This window comes from Carettochelys insculpta, chromosome 13 (assembly GCF_033958435.1).
Source record: "Carettochelys insculpta isolate YL-2023 chromosome 13, ASM3395843v1, whole genome shotgun sequence".
NCBI classification, from domain to species: Eukaryota; Metazoa; Chordata; order Testudines; family Carettochelyidae; genus Carettochelys; species Carettochelys insculpta.
The window spans coordinates 15110223-15137436 of NC_134149.1; the positions used below are offsets into that span (position 1 = coordinate 15110223).

The 27214-nt window shown below is 40.0% G+C and overlaps 1 protein-coding gene across 3 annotated transcripts in view; it reads right to left on the reverse strand.

Moving 5' to 3' along the window:
• The window catches only part of THOC2 (THO complex subunit 2), a 92703-nt gene that overhangs the window by 47775 nt on the left and 17714 nt on the right, over positions 1-27214 (reverse strand). For 2 of the 3 annotated variants that reach the window (XR_012647385.1, XM_075008179.1), the window contains exons 6-13: positions 26540-26661; positions 25566-25699; positions 18763-18929; positions 17994-18086; positions 15934-16089; positions 9822-9994; positions 5737-5932; positions 383-427 (exon numbers count right to left, since the gene is read on the reverse strand). Coding sequence is in view for 2 of the 3 variants with exons in the window: in XM_075008179.1 (XP_074864280.1) it covers positions 383-427; positions 5737-5932; positions 9822-9994; positions 15934-16089; positions 17994-18086; positions 18763-18929; positions 25566-25699; positions 26540-26661 (1086 nt within the window). In the remaining variant the exon portion in view is untranslated. The remainder of the gene's footprint in view (positions 1-382; positions 428-5736; positions 5933-9821; positions 9995-15933; positions 16090-17993; positions 18087-18762; positions 18930-25565; positions 25700-26539; positions 26662-27214) is intronic. The other variant, XM_075008178.1, reaches the window with a different exon arrangement.

A 27214-nucleotide genomic window follows, 5' to 3' on the forward strand; every position in this document is an offset into this window, starting at 1 on the left:
GGAGGCATAGTACTGTTGCAAAATTTCATTTGGAAAATAATATACAAGGTTTTTAGTCCTCATTCTCAAACTGTTTCAGTTTTCCTTATCCTGCTCCACTCCTGTTTAATGTGTATTAAGTTAACACACTATAAAGTGTAAAATAGTAACAGAGAGGGAGCCAAAAATTGTAGAATACTTTACAGTTTGAGCACAAAAGCCAGGTTTGCTGTATTAGAAGCCTGGGTTTTTCAATTACTGTACAATTAGTCAGCGGCCAAGTTTCTATAAAATCACCGTGGTTATATATATTTCAACTGTGTACATTAAATATGAATGGGAAAACTTAAAAAGTTAACATGCTGAATACAATATGAATTAAAAACAACTTTCCCTATGTTACCTTAACCATTCTGTCATCACTGTTCAGTTTCTTCGAAGTTCCAACCTAAAGCAAACAGCTATAATGTTGCTCATCCTTGTCATAAGCATAACATTTATTTATCTTAAACTATCATATTTGTATATTTCAAATACTGACTCTTCCACTAGAATGACAAAATAGAATAATGATGTCTCCAACATAAAGAATGAATTTTCGACATGATAAACAAATATGATAGTATATTCTTACATTTTTGAATATTTTTTCAAATATTTCTTCTTTCCAGAAACAGGATAACCTCTTCAAATGACTGGACTAGTCCAACAGAAAGCACCAGAGCCCAGTATTCATAGTGGAAGCCTCTCATTTAAAAAAAATTTCCTTCAATATTCTAAGTTAAAAATTCAACTACAAGTCACAAAAATCGTGAGCAGAAAAAAAAAAAAGGAAATATACTAGACCATTAAAGTCAAACCATCTTCAAACATGTCATATACAACTATATCCAACATAGCTCATAATAGTATATTAATATATATCTGCAGAGAACTTGGTAATTTATCTTTGAGTTACATAAAATCATTTCTGCAAAAAATGTTGGGCAAAGGCTACATTTAGCTGAATTATAACTGAATCACATCTCTGAAGTTATACTAAACTTTTAATAAAAATGTACATTTGGACTTCTAAGTGATGTACAGTTGCATAAGAAATTATTATGGTCTAACCTCAACATTATAGCTCACAAGACAAATCTCTAAATTGCATGGAATTTACTCTACACATTTATCATTATATCCCACTAAGAGCGAAATTATGGGACTGTACTTGGTTTGGTAAAATAAATGGGGACTCAGTTTTCTATCTGAATTCTTTAAGCTAAAAGACAACAAATGATAAGCTTATGTATTGTAACATTTCTACAGACAGGCACATATGAAATATAATACCACTGTAGCTCTATGAGAGACTGGCATTACCCTTTTTTTTGTTTAGTTTTTATTTTCTGTTTGCTGGTAGGTGGCCATATTACTCACAGTGTCAACAGATATCTTATAATAGCGGGTAAAATGCATTTAGGCTATGTCTACACATGGGGCATGGTAATCAGGGTGATGGGAGATTACTAATGAAGTGCTGCGATGCACATGCAGCACTTTATTAGGCAAATTCTCCCCCATGGCAGCTTCGAAGTGTCAAACTCCCATCACCCTGATTACCATGCCCCCTTCGAAGAATGTGGCAAGTGTAGACAAAGCCTACATGTCAAAGCAACGAGGGATCCTGTGGCACTTTATAGACTACAGAAATGTATGAACATAAGCTTTCATGGGCAAAGACCCACTTTGTCAGATGCAGGTCTGCAGACCTGCATCTGACAAAGTGGGTCTTTGCCCACAAAAGCTTACGCTCATACATTTCTGTTCGTCTATAACGTACCACAGGACCCCTTGTTGCTTTTGCAGATCCAGACTAACACGGCTACCCCTCTGATATTTGAAAGTCTACATGTGTTTCATTTTCAACTAGTACCCCTCAGGAGATTCTGTAAACCATATAGGTGGAAGGTTTTAAAAAAGACTGCTAGAACCAACATAAATTCATTAGAGGCTATGAGAAAAAGAGAAGGGAAAGGGCAGATTATAAAACATGGCTACATCGATATAACCTTCTAAATGGGCTTGCATCTGAGTGTAATTCTGAACTGAAACCATACAAAATGAATTATTTAAACTTCATTAACCTCATGGTGAAGAGACTCTCATACAGAATAAAAGTAGCCTGAATTAAGTATAGTTTAATTCACTTAAATGAATGAGTGTACACACGGCCTCTTAATGCAGTTTAACTAATCCATTTTAAATTCACATCTTTAGTTGATTCAGATTAATTGCTGAGTGCCCCTGTGTGCCCTCATAGGCACCTGAACTTCTTGCTTCTAGGTAAACTAAGTTTATAAAGTGAAACAAAAGAACCATACAGCTGAGATCTTTTAAAATGTTCTCCATGTTCTAAAGTGTTAGTAGTAAAATAGACGTCATGCTCATTAAATATGAATTTTTACTTCAGTGACTTACTAACAGGGCCACACCAATTTCACAGCCATGAAAAACACATGAATGACCATCAGATAAGCCCTTCCCCACAAAATCAGATTGCTCCTAGAAGAGCCTATCAGTGGGGGCTTCCCTAGTCTGATTGGGCAGGGGAAGGACAGGACTTGCCCCTACCCTGCCAAGTGTTCTGGTGGTGGGATGGGGAGTCCCAGACAGATCTACTTCCAGGTACCTCCCCTACCTACAAGATGCTGTCTGGGTCTGGGTAGCAGCCAAAGGAGACTTGTAGACTTGGCTCCCGTGTTCCCTGTGCTGCATCCCATTAAAGGGGGATTCTTCACACTAGCCGTTCAGGGGAAGGACAAGGGAGAGAGGTGAGTGTGGGGCAGAAGGTGCAGAGACTTCTGCAGCTGTGCAGGGGAAGAGAACAAGTATTGTCCCTCCCAACCCCACCAGGACTAACAGTTAGGAACCCGCAGCTGGGGTGTTCCCAGAAGCACAGGAGAGATCGGACCAATTTTCCCTCTAATTTCTTCCATCAACAGATGGAATAAAATTTGTTGTGCACCAAGACATGTGTGGATGTGCACCACCAATAGAAACACACTCTGCCCACAACGGGTACTCTAATTAGCTGGGTGGCATCTGAGTCCCTACTGAGCGACCACCCAAGAGCTCACATTACAGGAACAGTGGATCAGAAATTTCAAGTTTAAATGGCAGAAATTGTGAAATTTATCAGTCTTCAAATCCCATGGACATGAAATTGGCCATAATGGTAGGGCTCTACTCATTAAGAACATAAAAAACCACACAAAAAGAGGTTAAAGACTAATACCCGTCCTCTGCTCAGGCAGATCTGACTTTTCCAAAATCAGAGCAAATATTTAAGGTGACAGCTATTATTACAGGAATAGTACATGCACCACTACCATGACTTTATTGGAGGGCTCATCTTATGCCTAAGTGTAGTTCTATTTGCAATAGCGATGCTGGAAAAAAACAGTACACTCTAACAGCTGCATATCGTCATCGTCATTTCTGCACCACAGTGAGTAAAAGGAGTTTTTATTGTATTTTAGTCCTGTTTGGACTGCACAGCTACAGGAATGATAGATGGATTCTATTATAGCTCTTGTAAGAAAGTTACGCATGACCAAATATTCTGCACTGGAAAGCCAAAAGAATTTTACCACACTGCATTTTTAGCATATTGCATGTGTGTACTTCTGTCAGTTACAAGATACACAGTTAATGTGCTCCTAAAGCTATAAAAACTTATTACACTTGATTAAACTATATCTAAAAATACAATATGTGGTTGCCTTATGCATGGTTCAAAAAGGGCACTGTTAATGTTGGATGTTCACCTGGAATTCTCCCATTTTCTATTTATTGGCTGCTTAATTACATAACTTCAAGCTTTTTCCCTTTTTTGGGGTAGGGGGCCATACTCAGTCAACTCCCTGCTCCCCACTCCTCTCAGCCAATCCCATGGCTGGGGCTGCTGAGCGGCTGGTACTCATTACCAGCAAGTACTGGCACAAAAAAAAAATTGATAAGAAGTACATGGGTTCAAATGTCAAAGCAACCAGAACCACAGTATTCTTACATGCCTCATCATAAACTAACACTACTAAACAGGAAACTGTAAAATACTCAATTTAAGTACCTTGAAAGTCAGAAGGGTTCTGTCAGATGGTCAAACCTGTGACTAAATGAAGTCTGTGTGTATTAAGTGAAATACCAAGACCCATAAACAAAATCCTCAGCTTACATCAATTCAGTATTGGCAGTCTAATAGGAATATTCTGAATGGTATGCAACATATTTTGGTCTACACCAAAGTAGGCAAAAGGCAGATGTGCTAGGGAAGTTGTAGTTTTAGTCACTAGGTTTTCTCAAGACCCTGATGAAGACATGAATGAATAGTACCATCCACCCGAGTGATAAGGGAAGGAGAAGTTAAAATTATTATAATATTGTTAGAACTACTATTGGAAATGGAACAAACTATACTATTAATATTGCGGCAGTTTGAGTCAAACAGCTTTTGATGTTACTTGACTCATGGTACTTGGCCAAAAAAGGTATGATAACACTGCAAGGTAAGCTCAGAATGAGTACAACTTATGTTAGCAGATGTGTTAGCATCTGCAGTCATTTGTAACCCCCAGGTTAGGAACTCTTGAATCTTGGGTTCCAATGTGGGGCTTCAGTGGCTATATTGCATTTGCATGCTGAAGCCCAAAAAATATTTATTCTAAAATATGACCCTAGACCTTTTTCAATGCTGCAATGTGGGAAAACCTAACTGTTCATCAAATATGACTCTCCAAAGGACAAAGAAAGTCAGCCTGCAGGACGATGGGATGCTTTTGATGGCTTTCCAGCTCCGGGATGGAAGGGGAAATGGAGCATGAATCAGGCAATTTGCAGCTCCTCTCAAAGCAGTGTGAGTGAACGGGGAGTGGGAAGTGTGGGGCTCTGGGGCACGACATGCGCACGAGAGAAGGAGGCTGATGATGTTGAAAAGTAAGGGCCACCTCCAAAATAACACCAAAAAGGTCCACTTTAAAAATAAAATTAACTATTTTGGGATTTAAAAGGTTTCTTAGATCTCTGAACTGACCCTATCCCTATTAGCAGCATATGAGGGGAGCCTCTATACCATCAGGATTGCAACAGAGGCAGTCCAGATAGAAAATAGAAGCTCTTCATCACATACAACCAGTGGGTGGAATTTGATTTGTCATCTACTTTTATTTTCACTGATGATGGGAGAAAAATCATATCCCTCTCTATTCTTCATGATACCTAAGAGATGGGGAAAAACAGTATTTTCTAAAACTAGTCCCACAATAGTGGGTTTTTTGTTTGTTTGTTTTGTTAGTCATGACCTTCATGATCACCCCTCAGTTCTTCCAGTGCACAAGCTTTGAGCGATTATATGCTGATTTTTCATAAATATCTACCCACACAAAAACATTGTAAAGAAGTACTCAGGGCTATGAAGGGCTAAAAGAAAGAAGCTAGTCATTAGCTTACCTGTTGTAACCTTAACGGGTTAAGTTTGTTAAAAACTTTTGAGGTTTACTCTTAAAACAAGTGATATTTTCTAACTATTATAAACAGAGAGCAAATGCTTATTTGGAGCATTTAGATATTGTCTTTCTCCAACATTTGGACATGGACATTTTGTGTTTCTGCATGCGAAAACAAAACAAGTATTTAATAAAATATCTTTTTCTGTCATTATACACGAATAGTATGTTTCCATCAAAACATTTAGACAAGTTGCTCAATCGTACCAACCTCTTTCATAAATGCTTTTCCTAAGCGAACCACTTTTGCAAATAAAATAGGATCGTGGGAGAGATGAGGCCCAAGATAACAAAGCATGTTGAACACTTCCTTCCTCAAATCTTCAAAACTTTCTGCTTGTTTTGGTGCTCTCTTATTTTGCAAACTGGAAATTGGTGACCCTTTAGCTCCTTTAGGTACTCCAACTCTGTAAAGACAGAAGCATAAAATTTCAAACGCTCCATGAGGACTATTTACTTTTATAGTCGGGGCCATCAATTTAGTTTATTAGTGAATTTGTTTTTAAAGTTACTATGCTTCTACTTATTTTAAAAAAATGCAGTGTACTAGAGTCTTCTAGATTGATTTGGTGAAATTATGGCCTCATTAAAGTCAGTGGAAGCTGTTAACTTCAATGAGATCAGGATTACATCACCAACCCCTCTTCTTCACAAGGACTCTGCTGCTGCATAATAAAAAACTGCAAAAATCTCAACCAGTATGCACAAAATATTTTAGCAAATCCTGTATTTAACACAGTAAAAACCCACAACAAATTAAGTAATTACTGTCGTTAAAGTAAAATCTAAGTATATTAAGTGAAATATTTTTAATTAAAACTTGTCCTTTGAATTGTCCAATATTTAAGATTTCCACCAAAATAATAATAATAATAAATAATAATAATAATAATAATACAGGACTGGGTAACAGTACAGACCTGAGCAACACCAAAGATGAACATTTATTATCTGCAAACTTTCAAACAAGTTTAAACTAAAATTAAAAAGGCACACAGAAATGTAGTGAAGTCAGTATTATATGAAAACAAAATTAATAAACATATCAACATAAGATCAGAAAGGTACTGTACACTAATACTATATTCACTGAGAGTGGCAGAATGAGATGTCTATGTCAAACTGCGACCTCTTTTTTGTACATTAACCTCCCTTTTGGATGAGGACATCTATTTTGTTTTATGTTCTGAACTTAAGTCTAACATTGCTCAAAGGTATTATGATGTATGTCAGTCAACTACCCTACCTAGAGGCTGTGTCTACAGTTGCATTCCTCTTTCGAAAGAGGAATGCAAATGAGGGAGTATGAACATGCCTATGAGGCACTGATTTACATATCACATGCTTTATTTGTGTAATACCTTTTCAGAAGAGATTCTTTCAGAAGAAAAAAGCAGTGCAGATGGGGCTCTTTCGAAAGAGCCCATCTTCCTATTTTGCTTCAGAGAGAAGAGGTATTTCGAAGATGGGGATTATTTCTGAAAGAGCTCCATCTACACTGCTTTTCTTTCCTGGCGAAATAATCTCTTCCAAAAAGATATTATGCACATAAAGCATGTGATATGTAAATCTGTGCTTTTGAAAGAGGAATACAAGCGTAGACACAGAGTGTTTGACAACTTTTTAACGGACAATCTCTAGGAAGCCACAAAAATAACAATCTAGGGCCACTGATGGTCTCAACTGCCATGCCATCCCCATCAAAAAAAAAAAAAGACTCAACACAGGAGCACATAAGGGGGTAGCGACAAGCACACCTGTGGAAGAAGCACAAGTCAGACAGAGACTGTGAATGAAGGAATGTACCTGTAGCTCAAGAGCTAGGGAAAATTATTATACTTAGTGAAGACCCAGTAGCTTAGAGGACCATGTTGCCCTGCAGCTGGATCAACTTACAATAGACTGATCATTGTCCATTGTTCAGTTATTAGCCAACAAGAATCAATTATGCCTCAAATACATAAGTGTAGCCCATATGAACAACAGAGTTGCATATGCGTACTTGAGGACAGAATTAGACAGAGAAGTTATGAGAGGACCCTGGCTGGGAAAACTCTTAAGCCAGGTCTCTGTCATGCAAGCTTCAGTGAAGAAGGTTAATTGGAGTGGGCTTCATAAGGCTTCTGGGAAGGAAGTACTGGGGAGGGAGAAAGCGGGGAAGGAAAAGGAAGGAGCCAAGGATTCCCGGGCTGTGCTTCTCTGCTAGCTGCAAAAAAATAGCATTCCCTGAGGCAAAAGGTTTGAAGCACTGCATATAAGGTGGTGGGAACTGGCACATTCAATAAAAAGCACAGTGACACAGAAGAGGTCTCTGGCTGGTTTGTTGGTGCAGGAGTGGTCAAAGACTTAAAGATCCATTTTGATGCATGACAGAGGGCAAAATCCACAACTCAATCACATATACACTTCTCTCACACTGCAGTTACACACCAACACAAAACATCAGGGTTGGGAGGCACTGTTGAATTATCTTGCCTATCACCCTGCTTCAGGACAGAAGGGCTTTGATTCTTGATAGGTGGGTACCTGGCAAAATCATGGTAACTCCAATGACAGAAATTTTATAATCTCATATAACAATTTATTGCATTGCTAATTTTTTCCATAGATATTCTATATCATTGGTTTTCAAACGTGGGGCCTGCCCCCAGGATCGTGACATGTAGGCAAAACTAAGTTGTTAAGGGACTGGAAAGCAGTGGAGAGCAAAGGCAACTTCAACTCAGCCACTGCCTCCAGTGTATGACAGGCCTGGCCAGATGACACCATTAGGAGGCTGTTGCCATCACCTCACTTGAAATTCTGAGGTGCATGAACTCTGCAGAGGAAGCACATTTGACATGTGTGGGAGGGTTTGCTGAAGTTGTAGCCTCACACTCAGAAAGCAGCAGCACAGGAGAGCTGGAGTTTTCCTGGCAGCTACCAACAGTGTCACTGGGTTCGGCAACAGTGAGAGGATTGGGCAGATGGGCGCCTGCTCCTGATGGGGTATATATGAGGTGATGAAGAACAACCCTGCCTCTCAGGTTGCTGCAGCACCCACCATCCCTGCCAATTTAGCTGGCTGAACTAGCCCTCTCCTGTAGTTGTGGGAAAGGAGGATGTGAATATGGGACATGAATCTCTGGTAAGGGGGGCAAAGCAAAAAATAATTTTGAGAACCTCTGTTCTAAGCACTGGGAGTGTGTTTAAGCGTTTCTTTGCAGCAGTTTTAAACCATTATTTCTTGATCTATCCTTGTTAATGAGAACTGATGATCTGCCTTCTTCCTAACCTCTCTTTACATATTGCTAGGCTGACAATATGATTCATTCAGTTATTCTTTTTCTTTTTAAACCTATATACCCAGGGCTGGCAACTAGCTTCACTGGGTTCTAGGCACGGAGTGGGGAAGGCAGAAGGGGCAAGGCCAGAGTCCAGCCACCCAGCCCTCAGTGTCACCTGTACTGTGCTGTATGGGTGCTGACCACTGTTGCTGCCGCAGTGGTGATCCAGAGCCTCAGGGCAACTCCCCACCACCACCTCATTGGCAGCCCTCAGTATACCCAAGATAGAATGCAGCCTTCTAACTTCCATCTACCATTACAGGTTAAACTTCTATAGTCTGGCATCTCTGGTGTGGAAATATCCGCAATCTGGCATGATTTTAATTAGCCAAATGACCACTTACCATGGGTGCGGCCAAGTTTCCTGTGGTCCCATAAAGTTTGTTTACATCCACCAGTCCTGGATCTGAGTGCTCTGTCCTGTTATTTAGCTGTAATTTACCCCTAAATGTCTTCTAAGATCCCAGTAAGCAGTGAAAGTGTTGATCATGCTGTGACAATATTGACCTCCCATGGTCCAGCAAATTTGCTTGTTCGGCAAAGGTCAGGTCTCAAGGGTGCCAGACTAGAGATTCAACCTGTACTTACTAGAGCACACTGTCTCAGTTATATTACTTGCACAAAACAGTAAGACCCCTATGCAGTATCTGATTCTCATCTGTTGAAGTTTCATATTTTTGACATGTTCACTGTGTTACCTACTATCAATCTCACATGTTCCTCTGTTATAGCATTGATCAGCTAAAGTTCACTTGTACATTCAATTATTTTGGTGAAATTCACATGCATCCAGAACCGCTGTATAAAAGGACAATAGGTGGAATGTCAACCTACATTAACATCCAGGATGGTGTTAGTGGCATGCCAGGGAATCTGCATTTTCATTAGTGGGATTCGCAACTACTGGAGGATGTAAAGAAGAGCAACAAATTCACAACATATAATGATGCAAGACAGCTGTTCATCTTACCTGCGGTACAAGGGCTCAATGGTAACATGTACCAACTGGCAAAGGGCAATGGCAATAGGTTTGTGTGATGTGGCATAAAATGGAGGCATTTGATCCATAATACTTTGTGCATGCTGCCAATCACCAACTTTTAACAAAGCTTCCAATAGACCAAGTTTCTGGTTGTCGGGTGGCTGAAAAGACAACAAACCAGAAATAGAAATGAAAAATGTAGTGCATTCCTAGAATCTCCATATGCTTCCTCTTAAGTAGCAGATAGGTTAAAATATGCAAGATGGTATAATTTGTTTCTTATGCACCATAATTACTTTAAACAGTAAATATTCCTATTGCACATTTTCATAATTCAGTTAAAATGTTTGTAAGATATGATCACACTCTTCAGCAATAAAAATCACAACCAACTCTAAACATTAGTTCTAGAGTATTGTTTCTTGCAGCACTGAACATTGTTTTTTTAAAATGGGACGTTTCTTGTTTAATAGAAAAATTCATATTAAATACCATTACCGCGTACAAAGTGCTGTTAGAAAGCTGAAAAGTCGGAACTTAACTTATATAGACACTATAATGAGAACATACTTAATTTTAAAGGCAATATTTAAAGTACTATTTAAAGATTTACGTTGGATCTGAATGTGCAAAGGTAAATTTCCCTTTCAATAGTGGAAGAAATACAAGGCTGCGTACTGTGACTTTGATGTTAGCAAGTGTTCAAAAAGAAGCAGAATCCGCAACAATTTCATGGGAAGCAAAATTAAATTGCCATATATTCCATCTTCAAATGAAAGGACATATTGGTGCATCTGTGTAACATCCTGGAGCACCAAAACAGAATGCACAAGGAGACATTTAGGATGGAGGATGCTAGTCTACCAAAAAAGATACAGCAACACCAGAGGAAGGAGACGAACTAGCTGCTCTACACTGACTACTTCAGGCAGAAGACAGTGCTTCATCTCCCATGCGGATCCCCCACTCAAACATAAACAGGCATGCTGTACCGGAAACAGTAAAAAAAGGAGCAGACCGTTGGCTGAGGAAGAGGACACTCCTGCCCATGAGGCTGGCAGGCTCATGGCCACTACTTCAAGAGGGAGAAAAGTGTCCATGACCATCGTCACCTATTTAGAAGGGGATTAGGCATCCATCTGCCAACCTGATTTGATGTTCTAGGAAGCATGCTACATGCTTAGAGCCTGCATCTGAGACGTTACAGAAATCTTGCTGAGGCTTATCTTTCCCCCTGATTACTACTCTCTTCTGCTGACTCACAAGGGCCCAAATGGGCATGACCTTGAGGAGATAATTATGGGAGTGAGGGTAAAGGAGATGGGGGCACAGGTGTTATTCCTTTCTATCCTTCTAATGGAGGGCAATGACCGAGTCAGCGACACACGCATCCTGGAGACAATATATGGCAATATCAGATGGTGTTGATGGCAGAACTTTGGTTTCCTCAGCTAATGGTATGATGCTCCACAAAAGATGATGCTGGGAAGAGATGGGGTCCCAATCCCATCAAGAAGAGGAGGAACACCTTTGTACACCAACTTGCCAATCTAAAGAAGTCTTTAAACCCAAAGGGGGCAGGTGACAAAATCCACAGGCAGATATTTGAAAAACAGGTGTTCTTAACAGAGAGCAAGATGTCAGGATGGGGAGCACTGATGGAATAATAATAATATGGACATAACAAAATGTGGACAACAGTCAGCACATCTGCTCAATATCATAGACATCTGTACACAAATGAAAGGAGTATGGGAAGTAAACAGAAGAACTAGAAACATTAAAATGCAAGCTAAATTATGACATCACTAGGGTCAGAGAATTCATGGCATAAATCTCATGAGTGGAATATCAGTATAAAGAGATACACTTACTTAGAAAGGCCAAGTAGGAAAAAAAGGGAAGTGGTATTGCGTTAAATATCAAGAATCTGTACACTTAGTTCAAAAGGAACTAAGAGTCAGACCAACCGAAAGCCTCAAAGTGAAGATAAAAGAAGAAAAAGAAGCAGGCTATTGTCATAGTACTATTACACACCACCAAATTAAGAGGTAGAGGTGCGTAAGTATTTCTAGAATAACCAAGAGAAAAATCCAAAATTCAAGACCTGATATTGCAGGACTTTACCCAGGTACCTGTTGGAAAAGCAATATAATGAAACTTCAGAGTTAGGAACGCCTTGGAAGAGAGATTGTTTTTATTTTTGAACTGTTCGTAACTGAACAAAATGTTATGGTTATACTTGTAAAAGTTTAAAACTCAAATTAACTTAATACAGCATTGAATCTTTGCTATGCAGAAGAAAAATGCTGCTTTCCTTTAATTTTTATTCTATGTATAATACAGTACTTTGCTTTTGTTTTTTTTGGCTCTGCTACTTCATGACTGCATTCTCCAGGTTGCAAGTGAGCTACCTGTTTTACTGATCAGTTCATAACTCAGAGGTTTAATCCTACAGAAAAATACAAAATATCTGGTAAGTTCTTGGAATGTGTTAGAAACAGTTCTCAGTTCAGACACTGAAAGAAGTTAACTGGCAAAGTCGTTATTTTAAACTTGATTCTGACTAAGGCAGGAATTGGTAGCAAATCAGAATCCTGAATGCAGATTGTGAGCATGAAGTGATAGGTTTCAGGATTCTAAGGAAGAAAAAGCATCAGAATAAGAGCCAAGGTATTAATAAAAGCACACTAACAAAATCAGAAAACTGACAGGTAAAAGTCCGGTGGTAAAAAAAAATCTAAGATGTAAAGGATTTCTGGAGATTTACCAGTTTCTGAGGCAGACAATACACAAACAACAAAAGCAAACCCACCATGACGAAAAGATAAGAGTGGTAACATGGCACCATCTGCAGCTCTTTAATAATCTGACATTCAGGCTTTGAAAAGATTTAAGCTACTTTTATTTAACTAAAACAATTTTTGAATGCAGACGTTTTTAGATTTAGGATTGAATTGCCATTTCCATTCAAAGACGTACTAATCCCAGGGCAAAAAATTATGTTTAGTAAACTCACCATTTTCTAGCATAATAATTGAAAAATTAGGAATCTCAGTAAATGTATGTGATGCTATAACACAGCATACTCTCTTGCTTAGCAAGAAGTACAACAAATTTGGTGGAAAGGTAGCAAAATAGTATTTTCCTGAATGTTCCTATACTACAGGAAGAAAACCTGGAACAGAAAAAATCAGCCTCTGAAGGATTAACTTTGTACCTGGGAAATCAAAAATATGTAGAAAGGATTTAAAAATCCTGTTTCATCACTAATAACTGTCGAAATAAGAATCACACCTTGTCATACACTTAATTTGTAAACACACTTGAGGGTAGGTACTTTGTTAATTGATGCATGAAGTGCTAGCAAAATGGTTTCTAAGCTGAGAGCTCTCGGCACTATCACAGGACAGGGAGGGTGCCTTTATTAGTTTCATGTACAGCAAAAAGCACAAAGTCAGCATTTAATGAAAATTAAAAAATATTAACTTCTATTACGAACATGATTATCAAAAGGAGAATCCATTTTCTAGTAAATGTTTTCCTATGTATGCTGTGTTCTGTTCATACAAGTTAAAGGCATAAAATTGCATCTCAACCTCAGATTGTCTTTTTTGGGTTTATCATTCACTATCACATTTTTTGTTTGTTTTTTTAATTATCAGACATGTCACTTTGTGCCTTTTGTGCCTCTTCAGTGGTACTGTGCTAGTGCACTCCCTAAACAGTAGTGTGTTAATTACATCTTGCCTAAATCTGTCTGTCTTCAGATCACTGCTCTTTTCCCAGACTCACTGCAATACATATTTTCACCACCGGACACAGAAGACTAAGGCCTGGTCCAAGCATAACTACATCTTTCAGACATGCAAAGACCTCACGCCCCTGACAAACACAGCTATGCCACCCTAATCCCACATGCAGCTAGTGCTAGATCAAGGAAAGACTTCTTCAGGTGACCTACAACCACTTGGAGAGGTGGATTAACTACAGCAATGGGAGAAATTCTTTTACTCTCATAGCGCATATCTACACTGAAGTGCTACAGAAGCACACTGCAGTTTGCCACTCTAGCATTATCCAGGTAGATATACCCTAATATTCATTGCACGGAACAGTTCCCAGAGGTACAAATTTAGCCACATTGCTCCCTCCTGTAACCTCTCACACTTTTACTACCTTTATTCTGAAATGGACTATTCAGTATATTAAATTCATCTCCACAGGCAAAAGTGGACACTGTTTTCTGCCAATATTAAGCTACACTTGAATGTCTCTGGTCTGGAATGCTCTGGTCCAACAAAATCCAGACCGTGGATGTTGTGGGACCAGAGAGCCCTGGTGTTTGGGAGCAGGGGTCGGCCAAGGGGCTGGAGCCTGGGACTGCAGATGAGCCAGCAAAAAGGTGGCCAGCAGCCAAGAGAAGAATCAGGGTAGCAGACTGGTGGCACAGAGCCCAGCTGAGGCAGAGAGCAAAGCCCTGTGGCTGGCAACATAGTGGCAGGCAGCCCAGATGGAGCCAGAAGTGGAGCCCGTTGTTGGCGCTGGTGTTGGAAGCTAGGAAAGGGGACCAGCGGCCAGGAAAGGAGCTTGCCCAAGAGGCTGGTAACCTCCAGGAGAGCCCAGAGGCTGGCAGCAGAGGGGCCAAAACTGACCTTCTCGGATCCAGCAAACTCCTTTGTCTGTGACCCATCAGGTCCTGAGGGTGCAGGATGAGCGAGCTCCAACTGTACTGATTGTTCATAATAGCCTGTTATCAGGCAAAATTAATTTCTACCACTGCTAAAGATTTATGCAATGAGCTTCTCCATTAAGCTCCATCATCCAACCACCTTTATTTCACTGCAGTTAAACTGTATCTTTCTCAATGTTCTTATACAATCTACCACACAAAGTATCTGTTCTGGGAGCAAATAAGAGTTGTGCAGTAAAGCTGATTTACTAGATCCCCATTTCATTTGTTGCAGAAGTTGTAATGTGAATAGTGAATTCCGAATGCCACTTTGGATGCCTGGATTTTATCACTCTCTCATTCATGCTCAGCCAGTCACTTAAACCAAGTGTTTCATGGATGGTCATTAATTGCATTCTCCTCATTTTAACTGTAACCAACTTCAATCCTGGGACCACATTACTAGAAGTGCTGAACACTCTAATGTTTCTGAAGTCATTGAGAGTTATGCTTGACTATATAAAGTCAGATCCTGAGTATCTCATATTGGGCATACAAAATTAGTGGATACTCTTTACCTTACTCTGTCTGCCCTTAGTTCTCTACCTCTAAAATGGAAATATGCCCACTTATAAGTGTCTGTGAAACACCCTTTGTAATTATGAGCACCGTAAGAAAGCCTGTAAGGAAACTAATAATTGTTTTTGTTCTCAGCACAGCATTTGAATAGTACACAGTAAATAAGGTATGGGTCACATACCGAACTCTGAAGAGAAGAAAAAATACTGAATAGCTTCTCATTAAAGAAGCACTGTCCCTTCTGAGGACTGAGGGAAAAACAGTTTGTGATCACATAATTAAAGATTGTATCACAAGAAAAATACGCAATGGGGCTGCACAGACAACCTTAATTCTGGGATTCCTAACTTTTGAGAGCTTCACTTCGCACCCAAATAATGTTCTTTTGGCAGTTTATTTGTAATATATAAGCCACGCACTGTTAAAAGGCAACTGTGGTTTACATGATGACACTTCATACCGGGATTATTAATATACCAAAACTTGTTAAACCAGCACAAAGGGCAGGGAAACCCCTGAGTGATATTTACTGAAGGTGACAAGAAACAGGGGAAAAGAAAATCAAACTACTTAATCACAGAACTGAATATATAACCCTGAATGAATTCAGGAACAAACACTAAAATCAGTATTTTAGGGGGAAAAGGTTTCTTTTGTAACAAATTGCATCAGAAGTTGAGACAGCTTTAAGGTGGGGGAAAAACAGTTGAATTACAAATTTTGGTTTTATTTAAAAAAAAGCTAATTAAACTTCTTATCACAACTGGATACACTATATTAAAAGGCCAAATTTTTTTTTCATAGCTATAACCCAGTTTACAATTTTAACTGACTCATTTGAAAAAATACCTTTTCTGTTTTTTCCTCTTCTTTGTCCTTTTCCTTCTCTTTCTCTTCAGTCTTTTCAGAAGACAAAACCACCATTGTAAGTTTTCTAACAATTTGCTTCGCCTCTACAATCTCTCGTTTGTGTTCTTCAAGAATGGCATTATCTACTGGAAGAAGCTGAGAAAATAAAGCAGGGATAACATCAAAGATAAGTAAAGAAAAATTAACATAACCTAAAACTACTTTTTAATAAATAATCTTGAAGGGGAAAAATCCAGATCCCTTCTTACTAAAGAAATCACTTTATTCCTTGGAAAAGAATTCTGACTCTATTGTTTTAACTTCTCACAGCTCTTCAAAGAATGGTGCATCTATGACATACCCTAATCAAGTTAAGACAGACTGAGGAATCATACTCAGTTCTCAGAGCCATCAATAATTAAAAAAGGATTAAAATCAATCTATGATCAATGCTGTTAGGTCGATGCAGGGCTAGCACAGACATGGTTACTTACATCGCCTGCCGCTGATTTCCAGCAGCTGTCCCACAATGACCCACACCGTCCAGTCTGCTCCCCACTGTGAGCTCTGCTGCACAGAGTTCAGGTAAATAAGAAGATACCCTCCCCTTCAAATCACCGCAAATTGTTGAGATTCTTTTTCCAGGTTGGCTAGCTTGATGAGCGCACACAACAGCTCCCTCAGAGGGGTTGGAGCACCAAGGGCAGGAGGCACTCCCCTATGCAGCTGCCAGCCAGCAGCCCAATGGGAGCCTCAGACAAACTCCCTGCCTTCCATGCTCGCGTCACTCAAAGCACCCACCTACAAGGACCACATGCTTCTCTGAGCACCGGTAAGTTGGGGGTGGGAAGCGATCTCTGTAGGCTGCTCCTGCCTCCAGCACAATCTCACAGCATCCACTGGCTGGAAACCAACCAATGAGAGCTGCCTGGGTCGTTTTTATGGTGCGGGCAGTGCACACAGGGCTCCCCGCAGGGCACCTAGTGCTCACAGAAGGATCTGACCCCAAAGTGGCTGCTCTAAGTAGCATGTGGGGGTACAAAATGCAGGAAGCCACCTACGTAAGTGCCTCCGTGGCTAACGTCTGCACTTGGCACCTCCGCCCCTCTCTGCCCCCTTTCCTGCACTGCTGAACCAGTCACAACCCCCTCCCAGACCATACCCACCTTCTGCTCCCTTCCTCCAGGGCAGAATCTTCTCCTGCTCCCAGACTGACCTCCTCCCAAACTGTGTACCCTAATCCCTTGCCTTAGGTCATGATGCAAACCTCTGCCCAAGCCACAACTCCATCCCAGACCTGGTACCCCATCACCTCGACACATCCTCTAGGTTTGAATCTTCTCCTGAAACCATACTCATAGTCCCTCCTGGACCCTCAATCCCTTGCCCCAGGGTCATTACCCCTGCCCTCACCAAACTCCCTCTCCGATCCTATGCCCCCTCCTGCACCTAATTCCCTACCCAAAGCTCCCTTCTGCACCCAACCTCCATCCCCAGCCCTGCACCTCCCTCCATTAATATCACAGAAGAGACTGGCACTTGACCATTTACCACCACATTCTTGGAGCGGCCCCCATCAAAAATTATTGCCCACTCCCGATGTAGCTGCTCCCACCTGAAGTACGCAGGAGGTATGGGACATATTTTGGCTGAGAGTGTTGGAGACTGGAGAACATAAGCCATCTACATTCTTTTATCTGAATGCCTCTTTGGTAACAGTTTTTGCATGAGAACAACAAAAAGTCTTGTGGCACCTTACAGACTAACAGATATTTTGGAGCATAAGCTTTCGTGGGCAAAGACCTGCTTCATCAGAGGCATGAGTTGGGGGGTGGTTTCAGAGGGGTATTTAGAGAGTGGGGTCCCAGTAAGAGGGCCAGAGCTGACAAGGTCTATTCAGCAAGGTGGAAATGGCCCAGTATCAAGTCTTATCATGATGATAAGTTTTAGCATGATGAGATATAGATACAAACTAAATGGATAACATCTTAAAGAAAAAAGAGCCCAATTTCATAAACATTGTTCTTGCTAGTAACATTTAGTTTGAGCAAATATCTTACATGTACATAGAGATCTTCCAAATCTATAAGATTATGTTGCAAAAGTACTGCAGCAACTCTGTATAAAGAGGAAGGTGTTTCACCATTTGGTTCCTGAAAGAAAAGCATTACCTTTTTGAAAAACAGCCAGTCAAGAATATAGCAGAAAAGTATAACTTACTTTAAAAAAAAGGAACGCTATAAACAGACAAACCAGGCATCTTAACAAAAGCTGTGTCTATCCCCTTCATTAAAGCTATTCATTCTGTCATCTTATATGGTTTTGTTACTATATTGATTCGGAATGAAGAACCATATTCAGCCAGTTAACTTCTTTCACATCTCACAGTGACTGCATGCAATTATTGATTCTCCAGAAATAGCAAACTAAATATCAGCAATGCTTTTCTCAAAATTATGGGTCTAGTCTGCTCTTTATAAGAATGTGCCATTTCCATAAATGTAAGAACTTGCACATTTAATCTATAAGTGCAAATGGAAGACAGCACAGTCAAACTCTTACAACATACTCTAAAAACGTGTTGTTACACTTTAATGAAAAAAGTTATCCCACATTAAAGTACCATAAACAAAGTGAAAATTGACAAGTCATAAAATCTATTATTTCTAAAACTGGACTTCTACAACCAAAGATCTCCACAAAATACAATTAGATTTTTTTCCTTAAACAAGTTCCAAAAGCTTACATCACTAATTACATAGGACTAAATGTTGCCAAAAGAAATGCCTAAATAACAAAAAATTAAAAAACAAAATAAATCTATATTACCTGATAGAATTTGAATTTGAACCCAAGGATATGACACAGAGTTTGAGGTTCACACATATACATGTATGATTCTATCAAAGGTACAAAGAATTCATCATATTCTGGTCTACATTCATAGACTTCTAAGATAATATCCAAAACTCTGTTAGGATCCAAGTTAAAACAACCTATTGGACAAAAAATACAAATTAGAAATTCAGTTTGGCAATTTCTCATTTTCTAATACAATTAAATTAGAAGTCAGGAAAAATCTTTTCAGCTATTTATTCTGAATAAAAAGTAATTCTCTCTACATCAAAATAATTAGGCACAACTACACAGAACAGTATATATTTTGGCTTTCTGGTATTACATTAAATACAGAAGCTGACAGCTGTACTAAGCATCAAAATTTCAAGTTAGGGACAGAAATAAAATTTAGATCAAACTAAAATCTAACACAGTGTTTTTGTTAAAATATATTGCATATTAACAGCAAAAAACATATTGTGTATCTCAGCAAGAAAAGACATTATGAACTTTAAAAAGAAATATTCAGTTTCTAATCTATTCCTTTTATCACACCTGTCATGGGAAAACAAAAACATTCACTGTAATGAGAGATACAGGTAATTCCTTAAGCAAAATGGAACTGTAAAACTGGAAGCTCTTAACACTTAAAGGCCTCCACAGGTTATCCAAAACATATCAAATCTCAATCAGATACTTACGAAACTGAGGAGTGATATGTTATTTTTTAAATTGCCATGGACATAGTTTTTGGTGAAAACAAAATGGCTGGTTTAATAGCCATAAGATTATTTGAAAAACAGACCTTCAGTAGTTATATCTTAATTAGTACTACATAGGAACAGATATTTAAAAGAAAACCATTTTTGAATCAAGGGAACTATGCAAGACAGAAGTGATCTGTAAAACGTGCTTTAAATTTTGACTGGTATTACACTCTTTGTAGTAAACAGTGAAAGCATTCTATAGCTAGAACCATGAGAAACACGTCATTGCCCATGAAGTATGGTCTTTTATGTGCTTTTACCCTAGCTATAAACATTTCTCAGGGGAAATCAACATTTCTCATATTGGGGGTCCTGAGCCAAATGGGAGTGTCACAAGGTTATTTTAGGGGAGCTGAGGTATTGCCACCCTTACTTCTGTGCTGATTTCAGGGTGGAGTGGCGGGAAAATGGTGGCTACTGATGGAAGACCCAGCTCTGCAGGCATCAGTACAGAGTTCAGGGGGGCATTGCTATACCATGCCATCCTTACATCCTGGTGATGGCTTTGCCTTCAGATCTGGATTATAAACCAGCAGCTGTCACTCTTCAGCTGCCAGCTCTGAACACAGAACCCCTGCCAGCAGCCGTGTATACCCCTCCCTCTTTTAGGCAAGACCCCAGTAATAACTGAAATCATTACATTTATGCTTTTAAAATCCTATAGCCATGAAATTCACCAAAATAGACAATGAATTTGGTAGGGCCCCACCTACAGTCATCTTCTAAAACAAGTGGAAAACTAAATGAGCTACATCAGGCAACTAAATGAATGATCTTGGATAAATCACATCAGGCAACTAAATAAATGATCTTGGATAAATCTGAAGCTGATCTTTAGCATATATTCACACAGCACTTGGAGAGCATAGGGCACTAGAGCAGTTTCTTCCCAGTCATCTCATTTAGCTATTAGTTCTTCAATACAGTAGGGTCTCGACACTCGTGAGTGTCACATTTGTCAATTCAATTATTCGTGAGTGGACTCACTTCCCCTGGGCTCAAGGCAGGAAGCACTGGTGGGTGCTGCTTCCCCGGCATTCTGGGCGGGGAACACCAGCAGCTGCTGCTTCCCTAGGGCTCTGGGGCAGGGAGCACCCATGCTGCCACCTCCTGGGACTCTGAGCCCCCACCCCACTCCATTCCTGAAAATCAACATTTGCGAGGGTTCTGAACACAGAACCCTTGTGAATGCTGAGACTCTATAGTACTAAAACACAAAAAAAGGCCTGTAAGCTCTGGCTCTTACTATCTCACTTCCCTACTGATGTTAAGTGTCTCTAAAATTTGGGCCTCTTGCCTAAAATAATCTTCTAATTTTAATTAAACCAGATCAATCTATCTTTAGCTTTGGTTGCAAGACCCTTTTCTGAGCCCCAGCAAGTCCCACACTTAAATGGTTTCCCAATATACAGTGGCAGCTTCTAACAGGATTTGGATATAGACAGCGCCTGCCCGTAATTTAGCTTTGGCTTTTTCAGAAACTTCCTTAAGTGGCTTAAAACTTTGTGTACTTTTCCTAAAAAGGAACAAGGCAATATAATACCCACTTTCTCCAATACTGTTTCAACAGTAATTCTAATAAAACAGAGATATTAACTTGCTAGTCCTCCCAGGCTCCCGGTATGCAGACAATCACTTTCTCCTTTTCAGAAGGCTGAGAAATCATTTGAGTATCTCTATGCTCCCACTTCTGCATTCCTGAATCATTTAATATACTGCTAAAGAAAGAAAGAATGAAAGAAATAAAGGATGACCCATCAAAACTGTTCCTCTTAACACTAATGGGTAGGAATGACCTAATTAAATACCAGTAATGCTTACTACAAAGGTTCACTTTGGTTCTAAACAAGAAAAAGTTACTTGACTTAAAGGGTTAATTCTTTCATTTCATCTGGCTTGGCAGACACTCTCAGATAGGTGTCAGATTTCAGAAGGTCTAACAAGGAGGGAAGACACAAATCTTCAAGTATTATCAATTTCAGTCCTTTATTCAAGGCCCACCGATGGATATTACAGTACCACTATGGGCAGGAGATCAAATGCAACTTGCACAGAGGTGGGGTGGGCCACAACACCACCAGGAACGCAGAACAGTGATGTTTAAGGTGAATTTAGGTTGTCAAGACCTCCAGAGAAGGACCACTCCCACGTTTCATATACTGTGGTTCAAACTGGGTTTTCCTGATACAAAAAAGACTTTTGGCCATAGAAAGGCTACACTAAACTCAGCTCAGGGTCTTGTTTCTGACATGACCTTCTGTTCAAGGGAGGGCCCCAGTCTTTGTAGAAGGGTGGAAAGGCTTTGGCCTGCTAGGGCCCCATAAAAATGAAGGGTGACTCCTGTTATATTTAATGTGTTTACATCAGTTTCGAATAAGTTCTCTCTGGAATGCTTTTACCTTAAGAATAAATATGCTTCCTTAGAAAGTGCAACGTGGTAATTTGTAACAGCAAGCAATATGCTATTTTATAGCCTTCAACAAAAAAGCACAGCATGGGTTTTGGCCATTAGGCAGACTGGCTTGCTGGGGACATCAGATTAAGGCAGAGAATCAGGCAGCATTAAAACCTGCAATCAGATGGTCAGGGTCGTCCTTAGGCACAAGCAGAGTATGCAGCTGAGTGAGTCACCATTGAATTTGGGACACCACTTTGCTCTAAATTAAATACTTCTCTATGGTGTGTCTATGTATGCCCAGCACAACTGAAGACCAGTACTGCCTCAAGCTCCCCCAATCCCCTGGCCTCCGTCCCACCTCCTGGATTCGGCCACCCAGTCCCCTGCCCCTAGAACTCTGTTCCACCTCTCAGCACGCAGTCTAATCCAAGCCACCTCTGGCCCCCTGCTCCACCTCCTGAACATGGAGCCTAATCCCTGCTCTGCTCCTCAGCCCCTCCCCCACCTTCTGGACCAATCCCCTGGCACCTCCCCCTCACTCTTCCACCCCCTGGCTCCACTTCCCACACTGTGACCCAATCTCCTACCCCTCAACCCCCGCTCCCAGCCCCAGTGTCATGCCCCACATGGCTCTGACTGCCCCCCAGCTCTGGTGCTCCCAGACCCCTGGCCCCTTTCTTCGCCTCCCAACCCACATGACTGATGAGCTGCACAGCTCCCCCTTCCACCTGTTCTGCCACCAGCTTCCTGTCCTGCCCCTGCCCCAACAAGCCAAAGCACAGCCCCACCCCCACTTGTTGTTCAGCTCCCCAGTGAGAAGGGAGGGTGCAGGTGCTCTGGCTGTATAGGTCACCTGAAGGCATAAGGATGGTCCTGAAAAAGGGGATGGTTCAAGAACCTCTACCTGGAAAGAAGTGACAACTGAAGAACCGAGACCTGACTGGACATTCTTGGCATGCACTGCAGAAGGAAGTAGTGGTACAGTTACCCTGAAACTGCAACACTCCTGCATATCTGCTTGGAGAAGCAAGTATAATTCAACTCCCCATTGCAGCCTATATATAATTGTTTCCCTCAAGCCTGGCAAGACCTATTTTTAAACTATTAAGACACTCTTTAATCCACTGCATTTTCTTTAGTGTAGGAGATGTTCATTCACCGATTTTCAGTATGTCTTATCTCTCCTAGACGACCAATTTTACTAAGTATTTTATTAATTTGTGGAAAATAAAACTAAAATGTCTCGTATGGAAGTAATCTTAGACATGCTTAGTTTAACCTCTCTAGTATAAAAATATTAAACACATTTTGTTAGTTCTCTGAGAGAAAGATTAAAAGCTGAGAGAGATAAGTGAGGAAAGAATCAATTACAGAAGAAGCCTGAAAGCTGAGGGAGACAGTGAAGAAAGGATCAATTACAGAGAGGTAAAATATGTTGAAAGGAGAACAGTTTCACTCCAGCTCTCCACAGTAGATATTTTGCTAATTCTAGACCATACTTTATAATGAAAGGAGACGATTACAACAGTGGGAAAACTGTTAGTGGAAATCTCCCAAATCCATGTTAAACTAATTGTTTCAGTGGGATAATCTGAGATTTCCCTCTCTTGTTCTTGCTGAGTCGCTTCACTCAAACGCCGTCACTGATATTCCAGTATGCAAATTTTGACCTTTATACATTAGAAAATGTCTTACACTAAACACAGTATGCTCCTCCCCTGTCCCTCAAGGTCCATGTTCTCAAACACACATATGACAAACTCCTTTACTTCAGGGCAATGAGATGGAAGATTATGATACCTGCACAGCCTTTAAGGTGAGACATGCTTGTGAAGTCAGTCTAAAATGGGAGTTCTCAAGCTTTTCCACTTGTGACCCTTTTCAAGCCTCTGAGGACAACTCTCTTCATAAATTAAAAACATGTTTATATTAAACGTTATTATAAATGATGAAGGCACAGCAGGATTTAGGATTGGATGCTAAAGAGCTCACAGCCCAACTGTGTAATAACCTCATATACTCTGAAAGGTCAGTTTGAAAACCTTCAGCCTACATAAAGATTGATACATGCACAAGCAATTTAAGAATGGTTCATTCACCAGGCAACACAGATTCCACTCACTTACAATACTATCAAACAACTATAAGTGGACATTTTTCCTGTTTGTAACAAAATTACAAATCTGAAACCGCTAAATTACACTCTCCCACCAATTAAAAAAGGGAGAATGCAGCATCATAAAACTGCATTATTAAATATCCGTTCAAAACAAAAATCATGGAGAACCACTTGTAGATCTGGGCTGATTACTTCAGCACAAGTAAATTGAAATACACAGAATTACAAAATAAATACTATCACAGAAACTCTTCACAAAAAAAAAGCTTCTGCCAACAGAACCAAACCCTGAGATTATGCCATGGAATGTTGTTATATGTTATGTTCTATGTTCTGTTGTAGGAGTTCTCAACAAATTTTTTGGTAGCCACAAAGTACAGTCACCAAATCTTTCTGGTGGCAGCAATGACACTTTCTCCTAAAATAGTTAATTAACTTTAGGAAAAATAAATAAATATGCACATGTACATATTCAAATAATTATAATTTATGTAGGGGTTTTTTTGCAGACTTGGTAATAAATATGCTGTGGAAAGTGATGTTTCTATACTTGTTAATATCATTTTTCACAGGACATACAGTAGCTATATGGAAGGTTGTGAAATGGGATTAAGTAATACTAACAAACATACATGTATCACATTTCAAAACCTCCCAGACAACAAGTGAGTCTGCTGTGAAAAAGTGGTAACTTACATGTTTGTTAATATATATATATTTTTAGGAAGCCCCCTGGATGGGGAGCTGGGAAGGGGAGGCGGCAAGAACCAGGACAATGATGAGATGGATATGGTGTCTGGGGAGGCAGTGGAGGGTCTGGGTGATATGTGGTTGAAAGAGAAGCTGGAGCCAGGGGTCAGCACCCAAAGACCCAGGATCAGAACCCACTGCCACATGGCCACAGCTGTGGGGAAGGGACTCAGTCTCTGGTGTCAGCACTTGCCACCGCATGACCAGAGGAGTCCAGGATCACAGCCCAAAGCCTTGCAGCTAAAGCTCAGAGGCTCGTATCTGTTGCCTCGCAGCCAGAGGCCAGGGCCACCTAAACAGAACTGGGGGGTCAGCACCCAACACCCCGCAAAGCAGGAACCAGAGGCTCTGCAATCAGAACTCCGACTTCTTGCATTGGAGGCCCCTACCCAACTATCTCAAAGCTGAAGTCCCGAGGTGGGTGCAGAACTCAATTTGTTCCTGCAGCATTGTGCCCCATTTATGTCCAGAGGCACAACCAAGAGCAACCGGGAGGGGAAAAAAAAAAGAAGCGGGGGGTGTCTGATAGGTTGTCGTCTCCTTTTAGGCCCCCACCACACCAATCACTGTTCGGAGATCATCATGGCTACAGAAAAAGCTCCTGCTGACTGTATTTGAGATATGCTGCCCTAGTACCATTAATTGGCAATCTCATCCCCAAAGACGTCAAAAAAGTTCTCCAAAGTGGCTCTCACAGAAGCAATTCAAAGTAACTACACCTGAAAATAATTATTTATATTCACTTCATCAAATTCCTTACCTATTAAAGATTTGATATTTTCTAGAATTAAATCACTAGTGATATTGCCAGATAAATCTTGTCCCAGTTCAGCAATCAGCTTTGCGTAACCTTCATTCTCTTCTCTTAATAAATTAAATTTCTGCTGTTTATAACTGTAATTAGAGAAACAGAAATTAAACACTATAAAATGAGATGTACAGCTCAACACAAGATAGCTGTTTATATTAATATAAGTTATGCAGGTTAAATACTTCATAAATATAGAACTTAACTACCAACAATTAGACAAACTACAGAATGCAAAAAACAAACTTCATTTCAAATATCAAAACCAATTTTCTGAAGTGCTGAGCACAGGTACCTAACAAAATCATGAAGCTTACATTTAATTTTAAGCATGTGATTAATCACTTTTAAATCAACTGCCTCATATGTTTCAAGTAAACTTGTTCCTGTTTTGTTGGATGGACTGAGAGCATCAGCACCTTGCAGGACTGAGCTCTAGAGAGCTAAATTAATCCCAACTAATTTTAATAGCATTACATAAACACTGAAAATGAAACAGTAGACATGTTGATACTGAGCCATAGCTCTACATTCCAAAGACCAAAAACACTGCATTAGATAGATTAGGGACATATCAAAACCCTATACTTATGTCAGAGATGTAAGTAATTTATAAGTATTTTGCAAATCAGCATTTTCTAACATGGAAGGCTTAAATATTTGAAAGTGGGGAGCAAGAATAACTAGGGTTATAATAAAAATATATGTAAATTTCATATATCTTTGAAACATACAAAAAGATAAATACATTTCTTTTATTACCAATGAGTAATTTAAGCACAACAAAATATTTCACTTTAAAAAACACCAAATATTTCAGAAACATTTCAACATGGAAAACGTAACTTTGAAAATATATAAATGATAAAAAGCCACATTTGAAGACATTAACCTGCACCCCCAAATATCTACCCACACACACTCACAAAAGCTTTGTCTTGATTTTAACAGATTTCTGGTTAAACTGCTGAGACTGCTTGATGAGCCCTAATGATTCCAGTGTTTCTGGATCCAGGCGCTCCTTCAGGACAGTGTCTGAAACAAGGTACTGCAGAAAACAGGAAGGCGATGTTCATCTCATACATATCAGCTGATAAAACTATTCAACTAAACAGCATGTGACGTTGACCACAGGTTATCTGTGTATGTATATTAATAGTGAAAATAAAAGGTAACGCAAATACAAAACATATCATATAAACTCAATTTCAAAGGATCAACTGCTTGCAAATGAAAAGCTACACTTCTAATGAATTCTGTATTTCTCCACTGAAAACTATGGAGTTTGCAAAGCATGGCAACCACAGGAATTTCTTTTTAGCATGATTTGTCCTGCAGGCAAAAATCACTGTGGCTACGTCTACACTATACCAAAACTTCGAAATGGCCATGCAAACAAGCGCTGAAATACATATTCAACACCTCATTAGAATGCCAGCAGCCGCAGCACTTAGAAATTGCATGGCTCGTCCAGATGGGGGGTCCTTTTCAGCAGATAGGAAGAAGGGGATTTTGAAGTTGGAGGCATCCTTTCGAAAAGGACCCCCATCTGGATGAGCCAAACGGTGGCGAGCCGCAGCAATTTCGAAGTGCTGCAGCTG